The 22,823-nt window shown below is 44.1% G+C and overlaps 1 protein-coding gene across 2 annotated transcripts in view; it reads right to left on the bottom strand.

Moving 5' to 3' along the window:
* The window catches only part of LOC119442871 (cell adhesion molecule-related/down-regulated by oncogenes), a 312,322-nt gene that overhangs the window by 2,459 nt on the left and 287,040 nt on the right, over positions 1-22,823 (bottom strand). Inside the window, exons 3-4 of one of the 2 annotated variants that reach the window (XM_037707916.2) lie at positions 14,388-14,598; positions 9,714-10,007 (exon numbers count right to left, since the gene is read on the bottom strand). In XM_037707916.2, the coding sequence (XP_037563844.1) occupies positions 9,714-10,007; positions 14,388-14,598 (505 nt within the window). Of the gene's footprint in view, positions 1-7,297; positions 10,008-14,387; positions 14,599-22,823 lie in introns of those variants that run through there. The other variant, XM_037707915.2, reaches the window with a different exon arrangement.

Below are 22,823 nucleotides of genomic sequence, written 5' to 3'. Positions count from 1 at the left end.
CCAGTGTTTGACTAGTCTATGGCTCTCATATAAGCCTTGTGCTAAAGTAATGGGTTAGAGGGTAAAACAAAATAATTGTCTGGTATAAGTGCCATTCTAACCAGAGCCAGTGCTTTGGCTGCATGGTGAACAAATGTTAATGGTGTGGATCAGTACAATAAAAAAAAAGATAGCCGGAAATAGAAGCTCTGGGGAAAACAAGGGGGCAAACACAGTTGTCAACGTGAGCTTACTGGCTGCGTACACAGATAGGAGCCGAGCCTGTCTTTTAGCCGTTTTGGTCGGAGGGTTCTGTCTGCGCGAGAAAGCTCCCGAGCACTGCCGCACCGCAGCTTACGGTAGCTGCGTTAGCTCGTGTTCTGCCTGTGTCCAACAGATACTACACGGAGATAACTATACTTCTACAAATATTCAGCTTTCTGGCTCGTTGCGATTGTTTGTATTTGCACGCTTTTTGCAAAAGCGTTAGGACACTAATGTCGGCCCTGCTTTATGGCAGCGTTTCCGGCATCGGTAGAATTGCAGTGATAAGTAAAGCTGATCTTTGACGGGTGGTGACTTGTGCACAACGAATGTGCCCTTAAATAGCAGCCAGGCATGTCAAATTATGGCCCCGTTTATCGATGAACGGTTCTGCTGTGCTAATCAGTTTTAGCTAAGTATCGGCTTATGCCTCTAGCATCGCGGCTGCTTGTAATATCACACTCAAAAAGTCATGGAAATAAAGGAAAGAAAGATCTTCACGTTTTTACTCGGGTAGGAACCAAAAATCTTACGGCTCCAAAGTCCGTGCTTTTCCACTACACCACAGCCGATTTGAATTTCCATTGAAGAAAAGTTGCGCTTTGCGCTGATTGAGTTTTCAAAATGATTTTAACGGGCTTGCGATAAAGATGACATCTGAAAATATGAAATTTCTGCTTGCATGGTTGAAATTAAGCCGCCTTAAAAGCACCCAAAGACCTAACGAGCAAGCAACACTCCCCCCCTCCCGTCATCTTCCTCTATCTTGCAAAGCGAAAAAAAAAATGCTTTACAGCCTTATTCTGCTCGGAATATACTTTAATGGGTCACATAAGATGTAGCATAACATATAAAATTCCTTCTTTATTCATATTATCCTTAGAGTACCACAAAAGAAGAATTCATTACATTAAAAAATGTGTCGTGCCTCACTGTGATACTTGTACTTCACTGCGTACTTCACTGTGTCATACTTCACCTGTCATCACAACTCTACCCTCGAAATGCGTCATACACAGCCCCCGTCCTCGTTAAATCGTAGCGTAGATGTCTCACACTGCGAATCCACTTCACTTAATTTACCACTTCACTAAAACTTCCTCTAACATAGATTTCACCATATGCATGGGATCTGTATTCGTTCTATTTTCACCAAAGATCAGCACTAGGAAGGGGTTCACTTGAGTTGCTAGCTAATACCAGCGCCACAATTATTTACACAAGAAATTCTAAACGCGAAACAAACCGGGAAAGTAGAAAGCATAAACATCAGGCGTCTGGAATTACTCTTCGCATACGAAAATCTAAATTTGTAATTGGAGCAATCAGATTTTGCAGTTTATGCTTCGTTTTCGTCTAATAATGTAGTATGGGCAAATACAAGCGCTCTCTAAGATATATGAGCGCGTCTAGTAGAAAGAAGCGTTATGCTTGTGATGTCTCTTTAGCGGAACCTTGAATTGTCCGCCGTTAATCCGCCCATCCAGAAGTACTTCCTGCGAAGATCTTGCTTTTCAATGAAAAAAAAAAATAAATGAACTAACTCCAGGAGAAGATTACTGCACCTTATGTGCATCACGGCTGCATACGTAGCACAGTTGGTGGTTGAGTATGTGATACATTTTTTTTCCTTTTTTTTCTTTTTTGACCATAAGCAGCTATTTAACGAACAGGACTGCACTGGTTTCCGAGCTGGTTATAATTTTAACAGCGAAGCTGTTTAGGCCAGCCGTAATTTGTGGTTCGTATCAAGAAACTATCATCAACAGCAATGAAGATAGAAATAAATGAAAACAAACTTTCTTGCCGAGGCGGGATCTGAACCCGCGTACCTACGGTCCCAAGGCGAGCGTCGTAACCACTAGGCTATACAAAAACTTTCTTTTTCGTATTTATTGCAGGATATACAGCCAAGCTTGCTGAACATGCATTTATGCTAACCATATGATTGCGTTCGAGCGTCGTCGTCTTCGCCCACAGCTGGCGCGTTCGCACGCGCTCGGGCCAATGCTCTGCGAGGTGAAGAAGAGGTTTTATGCGGTATACTCGGGAGAGAGATAAAGAAAATTATAGTGAGAGAGAGAGACGTAGTCAAGGAGCGGGTCTGCTGGAACGCGTTGTCGGCATTGCAACGCGGTGGAACGCGGTGTCGGTGTTGCAAGCTGCGCTCAGACAAAGCGTGTCTCTCTCTTATTAATAAAAAGCGCGAAAGCTTGCACTAGGCTGCGCAAAGCTCAAGACACAGCTAAGCTAGCCGATTGATTGCGTTATAATAAGCTAATAGATGCCTAGCATAACCAAGCTCAACTCAGGCGCAGCCAAGGCCGAACCTAGCTACTACCAAGTTCAACCTGGCTACACGAGCATCGGCCTAGCTACAACCAAGTTTAACCCTGGACATAGCCAAATTCAGCCTAGCTACAACGAAGAGACGCAATCAATCGGCCAGCTTCGCTGTGCTTTAGCTTTGCGCGGCCTAGTGCGAGCTTTCGCCTTTTTTTTTTTCTCGAATGATTGCAGCTTTCGTTTCTTTGCTGTTCACGAAGTCTACATTAGTCTCCAGGAGGACGAAGTGCGGTGATGTTGTATTTGCTTTTACAAATAATTCAAACAATCACGTTATTTCCATGCATTTGACCAGTTAACTGATCGACGCGCGTGGAATCCCTACGCGCTTTTTTTCGTTAACATAAAAATAAAATATGGAAATTTAGACACTTTTAACGCCGATGGTTGATCCTCTTCACGCAATTGTAATAATACTAAAATATTGTAAAATAACCAGTATAGTCACAGATGCGGAAGTAAGAAGCAACGTCACAGATAAGACAGTAAATAAATTTAACATACAGTCCTACAAACTGTATGACGTATATAGACAAACGGCGAAGACAGGCTGCAGTTCCTTTATTTTTTACTGTCATTTTATTGATAACGCTAACCCAACGTTTGCTGAAGTTTCGTGTTCTATAAATTTACGATACGAGTTCTTCAATGTACTTACGTATTTCAAACAGCATTGCGTGTACTATGGGGCATATTTCTGCTTCGCATTGGGTCTTTCTTTTTCCATAATTCCTAGCAGTAACAAAATATATCTGGCATTTCTTTTATTATTAGGAGCTCTCATTTCCTTGCATTCGAAGACAAAAGAAAAGTTGAATATCACACACCCTCAACAATTTGTAATATAAACTAGCATAAGTGCAACAAAACAAAACTTACTCTTTGTTCGAAGTGCATCAGAACGCAACATGCTGGGGTAGATGCAGGGCTGAACAAAAGAAGCAGGGAAACAAAGGAACCAAGGAATAATACGTGTTTCCTGCATGTTTGTCTGCACAGAGCCCAGGAATCCAGGTATGTTCTATGTGTACGTTGTATGATTACAATGCGCAGTGCGTGGGCGCTGCTGTTTCACGAGTAAAGCTGTCTTTACGTACTTATTTTCTCACAGTGGCTGAAGGGAACTTCTCTTTTACTGCGGCGGCTGTGTGACGACTCGGTTTATGAAAGTGGGCGTTTGTGAACTGTTTGCATAAACTTCTCCTGAACATTTTTTTTTCACATAGTTGAAAGGGGGCATTAAACATTTTTGTTCTGAGGTCCCATTTCATGTATTGTAATGGAAATAAATAAATCTCATTCATTCGTTCAAATGGTTAGGAGTTTTCTTTCTGTCATAAGTCGGAGCGGAGTTGTAGCCGGTGCATCTAAGAGGCATCGAGATTTTATTGCATACATTTTAATTTCTTTTATAGTAAAGGTCCCGCGTTACTAAGACAACGTCACGTCCTAATTCCATCAGAATTTTTTTGTCATGCGTGCTTGTACAATACGACTCAAAACAAAGTTCCAACGCATGCCCGAAAACGGTAACAACAGGGAACACGCAAGAGCCACGTTGACGACAGATTTGGCCACCGTGTCCAGTGTATATTTTTTTACTGTCCTATAAAAGGCAGTGCCGTAAAAGGGAAAAAGCGCCTAGTGAACAAAGATGTAACGATAAAACATGCATGACTGTCATAAAATTTGTCGAATGAATTGGCTTTTTTTTTATTTGCCAAGTGCGTTTTTGTATCCTTGATGCTTTCATGCCCTTCGCGAGATGCCTATATATTCGTGTGCCGGCAGCGCACTCTCTTGTTCTTTCGCAAAAATATGTCAACATCATTAGCGCGTGACAGTAACCGACGGTCGCAGCGGCGTGAGATCGGAGCTGAGAAGACGCTGCGGAAAAATGAACGACAAAAGGGGCAGCAAACATTTGCGCAATTTGCTCGTGCCCCATCGCTCGCTATTTTCTGCCGAAACATCGCAAACAACGCCCACGGACTTCGACAAAGGCTTACATAAAATGAAGTTGGAGAATTCACATTATTACGCGCTGGCGCGCGTGGAGAGTTCTAATCAATGGAGAGCGCCGTATTGATCCATCGTTGTCAACGCTGCACTATGGCGTCGCCTGCTACGAATTCGTCAGGGGTCATTAGCGGAACGACGCCCCGGAGGAAAGCTTATGAGCGAGCGTCGTCGCGTTGAAGCCCTCAGCAGGCCGGAAAGCATTTCGGTTCTTCATCTGTGCTCGCTTATTTGGCTCTGGTTTTCCATTCTCTACCCTTGTGCACTCACGAAAGAAAAGGAGTCATGTTCTAAACTAACACGCGCTCCGCGCACTCTGAACTTCTCGGAAACGCTAAATGCGCTCGAAGTAGAAACTCTCCTGATGACCGTTGTCAGCTGTGGCGTAGAAAACATCTCTCTCATCTGGCAGAAACTTTTGATATCAGTTGTGTCCAAGGAGAACAAATTTATTGATACAAACGAAAGTGTACAGGGTATTCTGTTCAACAAAGCAGACTTAAAAAATGGAAAACCATAACAACTGAAAGAAGCGTACACAGAAATCAAGTAAAGTAGCAATAATACGCTAGGATTAGCTGATCATGATATGTTGACCGTATTTGAAACTAAGGCGTAAAAAAGTAAGTAGAGTAACTTTATTACTGGCATGCAAGAAACACAAGAAAACATGAAGCCCACTTGGGGTACCACAACATCAAAATCAAGCCTTTAGTATAAAAAGCAGAGTGCTAACGAACACGAGAAAACGGTGTTGTACAAAAAAGAAAACCGCCGCGCAATTGAAGCCGCAAAGAAAGAGAAGAAAAAGAAACGCAAATGCATGCAAACACTTATGACAAAACTAACATTAAATCGCAATACAGCATTTGGCACTGTTACATTGAACAACTAAATTATTGCAGAGGTGTAGCTCAAAATCAGGCAGGAGCGAAACCAGACAGTTACGTGTCACTTGTACTGTGCGCACGCTTACGCTTTCATTGATGATAAACAACAGCTTGAAGCAGCGCTACACAATACACTGCAAAAAATATCCACGGAACAGAGCACTGAGAATTAACGAAATGCATTATTTCCAGGACTGGTATAAAAATGCATAAGGAACGAATACCCATGAAAAACGAATAAGGGATCAGCAACGACAGACATTGTACTTCTTTTGTCAATCGGAAAGGGTGCGGAGAGTTGACGCATGCGTCTACGCGTGTACACATACTAAATGCTTCAAAGATCTCGCATGCGCGCTGTTAACGGTACTTTTGAACTATTTTGCTTTTTTCAAAGGTAGGGGTGCAACCACATCTCTGATAGTGGGTAGCGGGATGACTGTGCGGGGAGCTTTTAAGTGAAGCCGCGAGTTCACGTAGGTGGTCGTTTATGTACAGTCCCATTTCACCGATGTACAAGCGATTACACGTGAGCGGAATCTCCTATACGACCTGCGTGCGACACTCAACAAAACGACGAGCATGCTTTCTACAGGAGGGCTGTTCTATGTTTTGTCCTTGATTCCCTCTCCTGCATTATCCACGAAGCTTGTTAGAGGCGCTGAAACATTACCCGTAGTCCAGCCTTCTCGGCGACTTTTATTATGTTGTGGAACATGTTGTGTATATGAAGGAAAGCAACAGTTTTGTTATGCTGAAGGCTCGGATAATTGTTTCTGTTGTATACAGTTTTTTTTTTCATTTCATTAAATAACATTACTGCAACGCTACACAGGGCGTCGGTCGGATAGCCAATATGTTTATTCAATTCACTTGTGAAATGGAAGATGGTGACACTTTGGCGTTTCTAGATGTGCTGGTGCGTAGGAACGAGGGCGGTTCATTGGCGACATCCGTATACCGCAAACCTTGCGACAGTGGCAATGTGCTGAGTTTTGACTCGCACCACCCTGCGGAGCACAAATATGCTGTTGCCCGTACACTTCTGTCACGTTGCGACGCGCTGTCGTCGACACAGACCCTGAGGAAGCATGAAGAAACTAATGTTTCCACTGTCCTGAATAAACGGAGCTACCCTCGGCGGTTTGTCGATGACACGCGGCGCCGCATGCAAAGACCACGCGAGAGCAGGGCTAATACGGAAAATTCTGTTGTGTGCATCCTGTATGTCTGCAGCGTGTCAGAAGCTGTGCGTTGGGCCTTGCGACCTCTGGGCATTAGGACTGTGTTTAAACCCATGCGCACACTGGCTAACGTGTTCCCAAAACCAAAGGACCGCACCCCCTCCGACGAACAAAGTGGAGTTGTGTACAAAGTTAACTGTACGGACTGTGATGCCTGCTACATCGGTGAGACCGGGCGACGACGTCATACTCGCATGAAGGAACACGTCAGGGACGTCACCAAAGCCACACATTCAACACGTGCCAAGACGGAATTAGTCGACCACTGCCTGACGAAAGGACACGTGTTCGATTTCGATAATGTGACGACGCTGGCACGGGAACAACGATGGGCCCAAGGAAATTCATCGAATCATGGTTCATCCGTCTAATCAAAATGCAGGCAACAGTAATCGTGGTCCTTTGCGGATGTTTACGGCAAGATATAAGTTGATGTACTTTTCATGGGCCGCCATTTGTGTACTGACGATGCCACCGCTAGGTGGCGAAACGTCTATGTTTGTTATGTTTATTGTGAGTAAAGCCAGTGAAGCTATACGTTTGAATATGTCTTTTGTGAACTTGAGCTGAAAAACTTTGTTGCACAGAGTGCTCACACGATTGCGGCAGTGCAGATTGTAAAAATGCTTTTGGGAATATGATTTGTGAAACAAGTTTTAGGAATTACGCAGGAGAGTGAATCGAGAACCGAAGTGGTCCTGCTCTAAGAAACACGCTCGTCGTTTTGTTGAACGTTGCATGCAGGTTCTATACGGGATTCCGCTCACGTGAAATTGCTGATACATTGGTCAAACAGGAAGATGTATGACTGATTTATGCGCGGCTTCATTTAAAGGCTCCCCACACAGTCATCTCGGTGCCCATTGTCAAAGGTGCAGTGTCACTTCTATCTATAAAGAATGCAAAACAGTTACAAAGTACCGCAAACAGTTTGCAAGCTATACGCGTATATTTTAGGTCCTTAGCATCCTTACACGTGGGGACGCATGCATGCGTCAGCTCTCAGTCCCTATCCTTATTGACAAAAAAGAATGCCTGCCGTGCTGATGTTTTATATTTTCATTTCATGCGTAATCCTTCCTCATGACTTTATGTACCGCTCCTAGAAATAAAGCATTTAGTTGTTAGTCAGCACTCTATCCTATGGTTTTGTTTCCTCTGTCCTGTGTCGCGCTGTTCAAAGCTGTCGTTTAACAAGATGTTGCAGCCAGCCCAAATGGACACGCTGTATATTCCTTTGATACTTCAAGTAGCTGTTCTTGCTACGTCAAGACGTCAGTAAAGAGCAACATGTTTATTTAATTTCCACTGCACGACAGTGAAAGTTATGTTGACATGTACATTATTATAGTATGTATGATTGCGTGAGTCATCTCGATATGAGTGACTAAACAAAATAAACCTTACGGACAGCACAAAACCGTTCAATAGAGACAAAAAAAAAAAAAACTCGGGAAGAATATGTGAAATTCTGACACCTATAGGTTAAAGGGGACGCCGTCCGCTTCAAGACAAAAATATTTCGAGGGGCGGCTTGTTCGAACATTTAATAACCAAAAAAGCAACGAATTTAAGAGCGCGTTTTTAAATGTTCCCTAAACAACTCCTAGTCCGCACTATAACGCGTTCTTAAATTCATTATTATTTTTGTCATGAAATGTTCGCGCAAGCCGCCCCAGTGCTTTCGTCCTACAAACTCCGCGCCCCGACGCAGATTTATTAAATTTGATGAATTAGTAAACATTTAAAGCCCTTGGTTTGGTCCCGCATTTGGAAAATGAAATAATAAAGTTTGCCCTTTCACAAGAAATTCAATCACCGCGCATTGACGAAGCGAGACAACCTGTGCCGTCATTTTGTGTAGCGTACTACTGATGGCTAGATTATGTAACCTGTTGATGCCAAATGGCTATATATGATTGAACGAAAGGTGAAGCCACGTACCACCAAGCATCTGTTCTTGAGCGGTTTCAGAGTTACGTACAAAAAAAATAGTTGATCATTTTACTTTCAGTGCAGCCCTATATTCAATGCTGCGGACGCTGCATCAACGGCACATCTTTCAATATACTTCTCTTCATTTTATTGGCTCTCGTATGTGACCCTTTTGTTGAAGGGGCACGTCGCACAGAAACACAATAACTTTGCTATCACCTGCAGCAGCTTCAACAATGAAAAACATTCAATTATAAAATACCATGACCAATATGTTCCAGTGATATCTTTAGGTCAGCATGTTCTCGTGAGCCTGATTTTTTTTCTCTACAAAATGTTGAAGGCGACACTATCCGCTGACCTCAATTTGCCAGTGGATCAAGCATTCAACATTTAAACGAATTTATTGCTAGCCTTGCCACAAAAGAAACTTTACAATCAGTTAAACACCATGGCTCCCATTCCACTCAAGACATTACTATAAATTCGAAAAATACAAAGAAACTCGGATACTGCATTTTTCAGGACTTCATAATTTTACCGAACTGAACAGAGTTCCTTCTACCCTCTCTCTCTCTCTCTCTCTGGTTTTCTATTCTTTTGTTTAATTGCTGCAAAGCTCGCATAAGTAACGTAGCCAACATATACTCGTACAACATATGCAACATCTCGACAGCGGACAATTTAGAAATGAGCTGGTCATAAACAAACTATTTAGGCCACCACGCTCTTTCCAAAGGCCATTTCACTTCGGAGTCCCGGGAACAACATGGGCAATGCAAGGGACATGATCATATTTTTTTAAAGAACGCCACTATTCCTAACGAAAGCCATGTTCTCCCTCTCGCGCCAAAAAATAAAAGTATTTCCAACAAATCTCAATACTGCGGTTTGACCAATGCTAAATCTTAAAATATCCACCCGTAAAAGGGAAGAAACTGCCGCACTTTCTTGAAAAACCCGCGTACATTCCATTCACTCTCTTCGCCGTGCTCCTGCGAACCGGGCTCGCTCCCGATCGACGCCGGTTGCTCACCGTTTAACACGTGCACGACGATACTGGCAGGCTCGGCGTTCGACGGCACGCACGAGTAGTTTCCCGAGTCGTGCGGCTGCGCGTTGGCGATCAGCAGCCGGCTCTGCGTTCGCGGAGACTTCTCGGTCTGCACCGAGACTCCGTGCTGGATGTCGTAGTTGATGACGCGTGCGTCGTGGTACCAGAAGACGTAGTCGGGAGGCACGGGGCTCTCCATCACCTCGCACGTCAGGTTCAGGGTGCTGCCGCTGTTCAGGTAGAGAGTCGGGCCCCCGGCGATGCTCGCCTTGCTCACTGCGCAGACGTTACAGTGCACAAGAGAATGTAGAAGCATTGGCGGCGAGCCGTTGAAGCATGTCATTTCCGTGCCAGCTCAACCAGAACCAAGGTTGCGTTTACAAAGATCAACGAGTATTTCTTAGGCTTTAATTTTCAAAATTTTCAGGCAATGCTAGTTTTCTAAACGTACGAGGGCAAGAAGTCTCTTTACAGACAATAAACACTGCTACTTGTTACGTTTATAATCCAATGCTTTGTTATAACAAATTTATTAGTTTTATTACTAATTCTTAGTTTTTATGCGCCAAAACCACGTTATGATTAGGAAGCACGCCGTAGTGGGAGACTACGGATTAAGTTCGACCCACTGGGGTTCTCTAACGTGTACGAAATGCAAGGTATACGGGTGTTTTTTTTGTTTTTTTTTCATTTCGCCTCCATCGCTGTGCTGGAAATGGTAATTTTACGAAACAACAAAGTCTTTTGAATCCAGAATGATAAAATTCAGGCAAATCCGTGTACTATTCATTATTACCGTGCAGGCTTAACCGACATCTTTGCAGCTTACGAAATTAAGGCGAAATCGTGGTAGAAAGTAGACTGGACAACGTTATGCTGTGTTCTCGTTTCTACGACGGACGTTGTCCTATAATATTAACGCTTAATTGAGGTCTAGCTAGCATTAATACCGCTCGGCCTGCCGCACATGTTTCGATGGCGCGTGAATGTTTGGACAAGCAAGGAGCTGTCCCTGCAGACGACGAAGGCAGTAAATCACTTGGGAACGAATTCACGCAGTTTTTCTTTCGTAAGTGCTGTTTGCCATTGGCCTACTGGCTTCACTAACAAAATGTCTGACATCACTATTGGCTAGAATTCGCTATTACGAATAATTCTATAGCGTAAAATTCCTTGTGAATACGGGTGGTAATCTTCAGTCGAAGCTTCCTTGCGGTTTGTTTTGTCTGATTGTGTTCTCACGTCGCGCGTTAGGGTCGAAATATTTGCGAATATAAGGATGGCGCGCATACTAAACACTGGAGCAGCACGGAGGAACATAGGAAAATAAGATTCCAGCAAGCCTGGCTTCACGTCAACCGTATTAGTTATATGTGCATATAAAGAGAACAAGCAACCTCCCCTAGCGCGTCTACAAACTGATACAAAAGAACGAAAAATATGCGCATGAATAGGTTGTACAAATACGTGGTTTAGTTGACTAAATTGGAACGTATGATAAAGATAAAACTTATGCACATAAATAGTCGATCCGGGTGCAGCCACACCACAGCACAGGCTGCTACCGTGTATAAGTACAGTTGAATGCGTCAGCAGACAAGTACGACGACAAAGTATAAAGATAAAGTTGCGATGCAACCTCGTTTGATGCCACTGTTTACGCATCCACCCTTAAGGCTCTCTTCCTCGGTGAATGTGTATTTCCATCTATTATTTGATTTCCAATGCATGCGCGCGAGAGTAAACGCTTACGTGCTTTCACGGACGCATACACATGCAAACAAAGAAGAAAACAAAAGGCAGAACCTCAGCGAATATTTTCAGACCAACCCACTTACACACACTCGCAGGCAGTTTACCTTGCTAAAGCTAAACCTGCGATCGCTGAAAACGGGTGGTTGGCAAAGGGCATTTACACACGCGACTAACACGACGAGCTGCGGGGGAGGGGACTGAAGTAAACAGCCGATAAAGCATAAATAAAAATAAAATTGCGTGTAGGACCGTGAGATAGAGTCACGGGAAGTGAGCTCGAAGTGGAGGGTACAGCCGAAATACCAAAACTCGCAGTCGCACAATTCTATTCCGTCGGGGGCCCCAGAGCGCTCCCGCATCGAAATACGTCACGATCAGGACACGCCGCCGTTCGTCGCAAACAGTGTGGCGCACCTAGCTCGCACACTCGGCAGTGCGTCCTCGTCGCCGTCGCCGCTGCTAGCTTTCTCTTTCTCGCCGAGCCAGTGTCGCGAATTTCCAATTCTATCAGGCACCGCACGGCAGCGGGCGCATCAGCGCCGGGACCGAGAGCTTGGGGGCGGCCGAGAATGAGGGAACGACGAGCGTGCTCCGCCGTTTCAGTAATGACATTCAGCAAAGAACACAATCAAATCTGCTTTCCGTATCTTCTCGTCCTCCCTGCTTCTTTTTATTTTTGTCCCCGTCAAGCAGTGACCCGCTGGCTGGAATCAAAAGAGGCTAGCTTGGAACAAAAGAGTCGACTCCATACAAATGAATTCGCGAGCTCCGCTGTTTGCTTCGGCTGAGGGCCCATCTACATCAGTGAGATACTTCGTTCCTGTTTCGCGATTTTTTTTTATTGGTTCTTTCTTTTCTGGCATCTCGCGATTTCGATGTCTGTTCTTTGCGTAGTTGGACTTGGTTACTTTGTTTCAGCACGTTTCTCGCCTCGGAGGCGAGAATGTGTCTAACAGTGAGATGAAAGCGAGGATACCGCTGTCGGCTTCGGCAGGCTGCATGGTTCCTGACACGATGCCGAGGAACACGAACTGCTACGGAAGCCTCAAAGTTTCTGTTTAAGCAGGTGGTCTCGCCGAACGCATTAAGCCAAGTCGATAACCTGAAGCATGCGCACACGTGGCACGCAGTGTTTGTCAAAAGCGTGAAGGAAAACGTTGGCGAAAGAAAAGAATACGAAATCACTAGTTGTTCTTTGTATGTTTGGCTATATTGAATCTAGTTCTTGCGAAATCAAATACGAAAGAATACAACGGGAGACCGTAAATTATTCAAGTGTTAGTTGAGCTCTTCGGACGGTTTGCCAAATAGAAGCAGTATTTTTTTTTTTTTGCCGTTGCATTGAATAGTATAGAAACAGTTGTGAAAATTAAAGAAGAACATCAAACTAAGCAGGTTTCCTTTCTTGACTACCCCGCACCCCTCCCCCTCCCGCCGCTTCCTATTTAAAAAAGAAGACAGGTTTTGGTTGAACTTCTGTTAAATTATCGAATTACACTGGTAGATTGCACATCGTTGATTATTTGCGAATGAAGCCATGCAACAGAAAGCGTAATTTTTTTTTTGCAAATAATAATTGTGAGTTCTGTTCGAAGAGCACCTTATGCCTGCAGAGCTGTCCGCTCCACACTCTCTCATCTTTCCCATTTCTGTCATCTTTCCGTTCCTTCTCCCCTTTCCCCACACTGCTGACCAATGGTCAGGCGTCAGCCACGCACTAGACAGTTACGGGGCTGTCAGGAGGCTTTCATTTTTCTGTCAACAAATTATCTATCTATCTATCTATCTATCTATCTATCTATCTATCTATCTATCTATCTATCTATCTATCTATCTATCTATCTATCTATCTATCTATCTATCTATCTATCTATCTATCTATCTATCTATCTATCTATCTATCTATCTATCTATATATTATCTATCTATCTATCTATCTATCTATCTATCTATCTATCTATCTATCTATCTATCTATCTATCTATCTATCTATCTAATCATGCTGCTGCGCCACATGAATTAACAATTGTTTAATACAGCCAAGTAAGCTAAGCCAAATGCTGATTCCTTCTGCATAATAGAGCTACCATGATGGCGTTCATTGATCCGGCCGTTTGAGGCAAACAATTACTTATCATCAATTTGCAAGCGTTCCGAATTTAACCATCAGTGATCAAGAACTACGCACAGCATTTTTTTGTCATATATGTGTAGAAAGGGATGTTCACGCGTCGGAGGATCAAAGTAGGCCGATAGAAAGATGGTTATGTCATGACAAATTATTATGTCATGATGCAGGTCTATATCAGACTGCCGCCCAACACCGGTGTCATCTGTTAGGGTCACTACATTTTCATTCAAGTTGCTTCGATGTCAGTGTTGACAAGATGCCACATTTACAACACAGTTATGCCCTGTAGTGTTTATTAAGAGCAAGCACTTGTAAATCATGATAGGAAACGTCTCATTAGCAAAGGAAGGCCAATGAATGAGACAAAGCCATTACGAACGAAAATCTCTGCATTCGGGTCCAACTTTCTATAACCTCCTAAATAGATTGAGCAGAAATTGGCGTGCTGACTAAGTCTGGGTATGTCCAGGTTGACGTACAGGCGCAGGTATACGTTACACTGAGCGAAGACACGGAACAGTACCTCAATCATGGCCTCATTCGCGAAAATTCTGCTGTACAGATAATAGCTTTTCCGATTCGCCTGCGTTTTTAAACCTGCCGCAAATGATGGCGATTGAAATCATAAGGAGGCAGTTGATGCGGCAAAGGCCAGCCATAAAATCAACCTTTGTATAAGAGAATGTTATTGCTTTTTGCATATGCGACCTGGCTTATCCGATTAATTGATCCATGCAGGCAAAACATAGCACATTGCAGTGTGTGCTTACCGATGACGTTGAGCGCGATGAAGCGCGAGATCTTGGGCAAAGTGCTGACTTGGCACTCGTACATTCCGGCGTCCTTCTTCTGCGGATACTGGATCTGGAGCATCCAGAGGTCCGAGTTGTCCATGTGTATCGCCTGGAACCGCTGGTCGGAGGTGTACGTGAACCGGCCAACTGTCAGAACGTGCAGGTCACGCCTCCTTATCCACGACACCTGCGAACGAGTCAGTTGAAGCAAATATATCACACAGCTTAACGTCCGGCTGTGTGCAAAAGAGGGTGAGAAAACAGGGCTGTCAACGTCACCGTGAACAGTACCCTCTTTCATTCACCTACATTGGTTTGTGTGTTTGTGTGTGTTTGTATGTGCGTGTGTGTGTGTTTGTTTGTTTGTTTCCAAGAGTGGCTCATACCTACTATAAGGAATTGACACTTCTTTTCCGTAATAGGAAGCTCGCGCTACCAATTCTGCACTGCAATTGGCTTTATATAAAGAAACAACAAAAATATCAATAGATTTGGTTTGGTATACTATCCTTTCAAAAATCTATTTGTGCTTTCCTGTTTCGCTCAGACATTGAAAGCCAAACCCCTATTCTGGAATTTCGCACCCCTCATTGATGACATCAGGATGACGTCCCTGACCCCGCTTTCTTTACTGTATAATTGACCCATTTGGGCGAAAAAAGGTTTGCATGGTAAATTCTTGTTTCCTTGTTAATGTAAAGCCACAATTCAATAATATTGAACATCTAGCCAGCTCAAAGAAGATACTGAATGAACGAATATATGACGCCAACGGGGGCTGTACGACCTTTTTTGTTTAGTTTTCTTTACTTTTCTTTATTGACATCATAGAAGAAGACGTTGGCGCACAAAAAAAAAAAAAGAAAGAAAGAAAACAGCGCCAGCTGCTCCTTGGCTCTTGAACGAATTTACGTACCTAGTTTTCTGTACCTTTTCGCATTGCTTTGCGGTGTTTTCATAATGTCGTCTCCTCCCACCTTTGCGCCATCTCTTACCACAACTCCGCTGAAGAAAACTTACCATATCTGCCACTTCTAAGGTATAAACTGTCGACCTAGTTTGACTGATTAATTCTTTTTAACTAGGCGAAACTGAGCCATGCTAGAAACAAACTACACTACTTCGTTGTTACCGTCTGTGATTACCCAAGGAAAAGACGCGAGCGTATGGAAATATTTATAAACAAAAATAAAGCGCGAGTGTTGATTTTCGCGTCCTGGTCTACCGCTAGCACCTGTACGTGGCGAAAACAGTCGAGTTACCGTGTAGATCAGAGCATTCGTGGTGACTGAATTTATTGCTCACATCTTCGTCAAGGCACCTTCCTAAGATGATCCTACCTTAGGAGCATCAAAGAAGAATATTGATTCGCACGTAAGCGCCTGCCCACGATTTTAAACCTCCTTAGATGGACTTTCATGCTACTTCGCATACATGTACGCTCTTTGTATTTTTGCATATCGTAGGACAATTACGGCGCAACGAGATGGATACGGATCTGTTTCAGCCTCAGTCCGGTGTGCTTACCAATTGGGAGCAGGAGAGGGTGTATACCATGATGGGCTGATAGTGGGCAATATAAATTATGCACATCAGCATTTGCATACTCCGTACGAAATATTTGTTGAGGATTGGCAGCATTTTTATGATGACTACAAGCCTTGTCACGCACTCATGAGAAAGCGTTGAAGCAAGTGTCGCATCGTACCCGACAGGTCCACTCCCGACAAGTCTGTGCCGATTAACGGGAGTAAGGTGCAGAGAAGAAGCACTACCGAAAAATAATGTAATTAAGAACGAGAACGAGGTTTTGTCCGTAATTACGATCGCCTCTGTGATAAGCCTGGCCGATTTTCTGTTGCTGTACTTGAGTTGCGAAATGTAGACAACGGGTGCGAAGCTGCACGAATACTCCGCACTGAAAGCTCTGCCCTCTCGTAGTGGTTCTTGCCTAGACGTAGGAGGAACTAGGCGGGCTCACAGTGTGAGCAAATTGCGTTTTCGTGTCAAGGTCTTCCTTTCTCAATTCACTGCTTCACTGTACGGGCAATGTCTCAACCGCAGCAAACTAATTTCGTCTCCTGCGCACTCCAGCGACGCAGCCGCATGCATGCAGACAAGTCTCCGCGCGCACACCAGCTGCACTGCACGCATTCACGAGGCCGGTTCGTGCAGCGGCAGGCTTTTGCGAAGAAAGTCGCAAAATCAACACCGCCCTCGTTTCTCTATATAGTGATGGCTCGAAGGCTTCGACATGAAACAGGAAAAGAAACACGCTCGAAAGAAACAGAAAAAGAGCCCGAGTCGCGCTGGGAGTGTGTGAAAACGCGGCGAACCATTCAAAGCACGCGCCGGGACACGCCAAATTGCTTCGTGTCTCGGCTGCCAAAGCGGGGCACCCCCACAGTGGTGGAGCCACGGTTTTAGTCAGCGCACGCACGCCGTGAATCTTGATAGGCAAATTGTCGCGCGCGTTTAGGCGGCCCGCGCGCGCCTTTGCCGTCGTCGCTATATACGCGCTTTCTAGACGCGGCGGCGACTTAATGGAAGCTTCCAGGAGACCGCGAGAAAGGAAGCAACATTTCGCGCATTCTCGATAGCGCTGCCTCCCTTCGAAGTCCATAGAAACTTCTTTCGATATACTATTCGCGCTCATAGAGAGCACGTGACAGCGCAGATAAGAGAGAAATGAAAGCCTCCTGTAATATCGGCGGTCTCTGCGAAATGAATGATGCGCCGATGGCGTCGATACGAAGGCATTTTGCAGCAGCTGTAATAATGGCAATGGAACGGCATAATAACTGGGTCCAGCATCGCAATTGTATGATTCAAGGTGGGCCAGCGAAGGCGTGATATATGGCATCGCGTGCCTGAACATTGCAACGCACTAATTTTGCCTTCTCTTAGAAAGTAGCGTGATGCTCGGAGGTTGTCCGAAGCGCGATTTGTAGTGGAAACCCTTGACAGTATAGAGAGAGAGAGAGAAACGAGAAGGAAACGGTAGGGAGGTTAACCAAGGACGTGCCCGGTTGGCTACCCTACGCTTGGGGAGAGGGAAGGGGTAAGAACAGATAAGGAGCGAGAATATAAAAAAGCAATAGTTAACTGCGTATCTGCTTAAGCTTGTTGTACAAAACTATTTGCGCGAAGGAGAATAGCTTTCCATTCACGTTCTCACTTCACTGTCCAAATGGGAGCTAGGAAATGGATGGCTTTCTTACGTGCGTCATGATTATTAGCCTCCAGCCGGCTCATTGCGGCATCTTACTCCCGGCTGTGCACGTCGGGCTGCTTGCGCCTCCACGTGGCGCGAGCATCCTCTCGCTGCATCTCGGTCTTGTTCCGACGCCTTTACGCGAGCAATGCCGGCGCGTAGCAGCTTCCAATGCTGCTCTGTACGGGTGGTTCTTAAACTGTGGTTTTGAAAATTGCATGAGAAGGGGGTCTAAACATTCGCGACTTCTTTTGCTGCTAAGCTGTTTGCTGCTACTACTAGCGACGCTCCTAAAGAAGTCCGTAAATGTAGCGCTGGTTTTTGTTACTTGTCATATAGCCGACTTCCCTCTTTCATTCATCTTTTAAATTTCGAACACCATGCTGTGCGTGCGATTAAGACGACACGTGCCTACGTGGTCAAATATCGAAAGCCTGTACAGACTTCGTTGGATCAACTCAAATAACGACAATAGGAGGCGTCTGTTGTGAGCCCATTTTTCCCAGGGGCGCACGTGGCGACGCAGCTTCCAGGTTATACAGTACACTCACTTCCACAGAGTGTTCCCACCTGAGCCTTATCGCGAACGAAGCAGGCTATAGCGTTGGGATTCAACATAAACCTAGCTTGGTATTGACTTTAGAAATTAACATGATGCCGGCTTCACGTCATACTACGCACGTGGAGCTCACATTAGGGGGCAGATGCCAAGGCAAGTACAACGAAATTTAGGAATACGCTGTAGTGAACACCTGAAAAAAAAACATACAAAATCAAACCTACGGGCATACAACGTGCATTGTTAACTATAATAACGTTCGCCTTTCGCAGCACATGTTTTCAACACGATCGTTTATACTCTATTTTGTATACTGCGTCTCCAAATCATAGTCCTGTCGCCGTGTTCATGGCTGATGAGCTAAAGTGAAGCGCGGCAAGAGGTCCTGGGTGCGACTCCCGGCTACGGTGGCCGCATCCCGAGGGAGTCAGAATGCGAAAAGCGCTCGTGCAGGTAGATTTCTATGCATGGTCAAAATTATTCCAGAGCCAGCCCCCCCCCCCCCCCCCCTCCCCGCCCCCCTGCACCAATGCGGCTCTTAGAGCCTGTATATGTGGCCTTGGGACGTTTTGAGTGCATTATTTTATTCAATTCCAATTTCTAAGCGAGATATGTTGTTATCAGTTGCATATACATAAAAAAAGACAGCAACAAACTTCAGTGATTCCAATGGCACTAAGCTTATCCACTTGGACACCAGCATTCTCTCGCAGTGAAAACCGACATTTTCTTAGACTGCTTTCTCGCTTCGTTAGTACCTGCGATCGCCCACTGCGGTGGAGTGTCCAGGAATTCGTGCTTCAGGCTGATCGTCATTACTGTCATGTATACTTCACTTGTGCCTTTGACGCTATTTTAATGACCATGATGACGAAGCATTGCACACCAAAACGCGGTCATCTTCCCATTCTCATGAACAACTATGCGATGCACGCAATGTGCGTGCATGGAATTTTGTGTGTGTGTGTCTGTGTGTGTGTGCGTGCCGCTCCACCTCCGTCCCGCACTAATGTGAACTCTGCCATGAACGTGAGTAACTATGCTTGTTAGCGAGCAATGATGCGTTCTGCATGCGGTTGTCTCGGTATGCCAAATGCAACATTAGGATGGTCTTCTGCCGTGATTAATTTTGACGCGTTATTTTGGGCACTTCTCAATACCGGAACGGCCGGCACATTCCTCAAAACTCGTGCAAGTAAATTAAAATTCTTTTACGTAACAGCTACACAAGGTTGTTATTCTGTCTACGTATCGGAACAAAGTAATAAAGGAACACGTGAATTCACACGCGTTTCTTTTTGGTTATGTCTTAGCATGACTGGATTAATTCATGATCGTCCGTGAAGCCTTTCCTTGGATATACCGGAGTTTGAAGGCGTGTTTGTACGATTTACACTGGTTTTATTGGTGCGTTCCATGCAAAAGAAAGAAAGAAAAATTCAATTTATCTACGCCAGATGTGCTTGTGGATTGTGTTCATCAATCACTTGTTGGCGAACAACATGTATTAGTCGCGAAGCTCGCCGCGCTTTTGAACAAATGTCTGAAACAGCATGCGAACTTTGTTGCAAAAGTGGATAGAAAATGGCTGCTTACGTTTTGTGAATCAGCCTAATTATGTGAGTCTAAATACAAAATTCGATCGTGTTTTGTATGCGCCACGCCAGCACGAGTTGCATCAGCGTCGTCTGTTCCATTTGTCTTTTCTTGCATTTAATAACACTAGAAAACAAAATCGGCCAATGTCGCCTAAAAACGCCATCATGTCCTTCCTGATGAATTTCATGAAGAATTCATTGATGCAAAATAAATAATAAATTTAATGTTGGGTCTGGCTACAACCCTGAGTGAAGGAGATTGCTATGAAGATGTTAACACAGTAAAAAAAAATGAAACGATATAGAAAAGGTGTCACTCTTCTGGGTGTGTAAGCTATGGGAACGGATTCTGTAATTTCAACAAAGCAACCTTGTCTGTCACTTCATGTGGTTGTGACTAACAAAAAAATAATTAAAAATGAGCCCCTCGTATCCCCATATTCTTCTCGAACCTGTCATATGGGAGTGTTAGTTAACAAATACAGCTTTTTCCATGGGTGTGAGAGGGTGAGCCACTGACACAAGAAAACACCGCAAAGGCTTCAAATTTCTTTGGTATGCATGGGGTCATTTCGGTCAGGAAATTTCACAAATCTCAAACAGCTAGCAATGTCAAGGATGTCATCAAACTGTTTCTTGTTTGACACAAAACGCTGATATTTACGACAGCTGCATTCGCACATAACCCAAGTGCGTGTAAAGTCGGTTCACGTAGCGGAGAAAGCGAGCGGAGAGGAAACGACTGGAAATTTCTACACATTACAGCACGTCTCTCGAGGCAACACTTGACAGTACGCTTTACGGTGAAAACAAACCAATAAAAAATACTTTTCCTGCTGCATGTTTACGACTCAATTCAGATCTCGATGGGGTAAACCCGGCTGGACCTGTGTTTAAAGTATAAGAAGAAAAGAAGAAATACGGGTAGAGGTGGAGGACTGCAGCTCTAAAAATTTACCAGTGAGCCATACGCATACGACGAAACACGGCATATTCTTGGCGTTGCTATCAAAAATTTTGCATGAGAGGCGAGCGAAGGATATTTTCCAAATGGCCAATGTGCGCCGCTTTTATGACTCCGGTGTTTATATCGTACGTACTTTGGGATTCAGTCTCGAATCGATGTATGCGGCATGTACGTGCGGCCAGCGTCGACGCGAATGTCACGGTCATTCATGCGTTGGCGATGACCGATATGGCGATTGGGACAACATACTCAGGATCTAGGTTCACACATCGATTAGAGGTTGAACATTATTCCCATTGTATCGGATCAGTGGTGCATATATAGGACTGTTCAATGATGGAAAAACCATGCGTCCTATTAAACTAGCACATGTGAGCTTCATGTCTAAGTTATGTATACGGTGAAGCTTGCTGCGTACGGGAATCGGTTTCAAATTCTCCCCCCACGTGCTACACATAAAAAAATTCTATGTAGGCAATGCGATAAAGGTAGAACGTAGTAAATTTTACAGCTATTGAAGACTGTTGAAATAACATGGTCAAACAGGTGCATATGTCACGAATAGCACAAGTTTTTTTACTACAAAGCCAACTGAAACTAGCAGTCGATTAATATGACCTTTCATGACACACGTGAGGACGGTTCTCATTTTTCAATATGAAAGTGAACTATGGAGCCATCACTTCCAAAAGGAACAACATGGGAAACAACTGCCTTTCCGACAAATTAAGTGTAGTGTTTGATGGTAAGTCTACACTTGCCACCTAGACTCAACTTTACTGTTGATTAGTGAGTACGAAATCGATTGCCATCGTTACCGTTTTCGTTCCGGTAAAGAAAAATAATCCGTTCCCATACTTGTGAGTCCACTTTGCCTGCATTCCAACATCAAGCAACATCAACAATCAAATCACTTTCGCAACAGGCCGCTTAAACAAAGTAGGTTTTCGAACAAGAATACTATATACCGCCTAAAAACAAAGTCTTCTGAAAAATTGATAATTTGGAAGTTCCTTGCAAGCTATGTTCCAGTGTTAATAGTATCAGCTAAGAAGTGCTGTACCACTAGGTTTCACGCTAGAGATACTGCCTAATATAAGTCCACAGCTTAACGTGCCATTCCTTATGCTAAAACAAGCTATCTTTTACTATGAGGAGGCACAATCGCGGTTAGCATTTTTATTGAATTCTGTCATTGCTTAGTGCCACATCCCGAAAAGGAGCGTTCCGCTAAGTTCAGAAAGTGCAAACCGCAATAGTAAAATATTGGCAAAAGTTAGAGTGATACAAAAAAAGAGTACGAAGCATGCTGTTCGAGACATGGGAGACTATCAGGTAGAAAAAAAAGCAAGAATACAAACAGTTGTCAGACTACAGGCAGTTTCCATAAAAAAAAAAGTGACTGCTAGAGTTGCCTGATGAAGGATAAGCATGGCTGCAGCAGTGTTTGTGACATTTCACCGGTCCCGGCTATTGCACGGGTTTCAGTTTGTCACAAAAACTATTTTCATTGGTTAAAATGTAGCATGCAGTCCTTTCTGCGTGCATGAACAACAAAGAAGTGCTGTTTGCGATTTGTTGTTTCTTTCCTTGTATAAGCTTTAATAAAGTATACGTCATTTTTCGTTCTGGTCTGCTTATCCACTCGAGCGCATGAGCACAACCTAAACAGACGTTTCATACACGACACTATTACTGCTTTAGCATGTAGGTATAATCGGGCATAAAACAAAGCCTCCGCAAATCACAAACGAAGGTGTAGGTGTTCCATCTCTTCCATCAGGTGATGCCAGAGAAAAGAGACAGCATGAAAGAAATCGGTTATCGTAATGCAGACGTATATATAAATACAGACTGCAAATAATATGAACGAACGTTAATGATTTTGCAATAGAAGCACAAGTAACTTGGGCATATAACAGGGTAGCACTCTGGAAGGACTAAAAAAACTCGACACACAATTTGAACGTAAGCGTAATCTTGTTAAGCATACGCTTTTAATAACTAGCGTCGCGTAATTTTCTGATTCAATGCTCAGGCGACAGCTGGTGGGTTATTAAGGACTCCTTTCTTG

Source organism: Dermacentor silvarum, chromosome 2, assembly GCF_013339745.2.
Source record: "Dermacentor silvarum isolate Dsil-2018 chromosome 2, BIME_Dsil_1.4, whole genome shotgun sequence".
In the NCBI taxonomy this organism is placed as follows: domain Eukaryota; kingdom Metazoa; phylum Arthropoda; class Arachnida; order Ixodida; family Ixodidae; genus Dermacentor; species Dermacentor silvarum.
The sequence above is the reverse complement of the archived record's forward strand: the minus strand, read 5'-3'. Positions and strand labels throughout refer to the sequence as shown.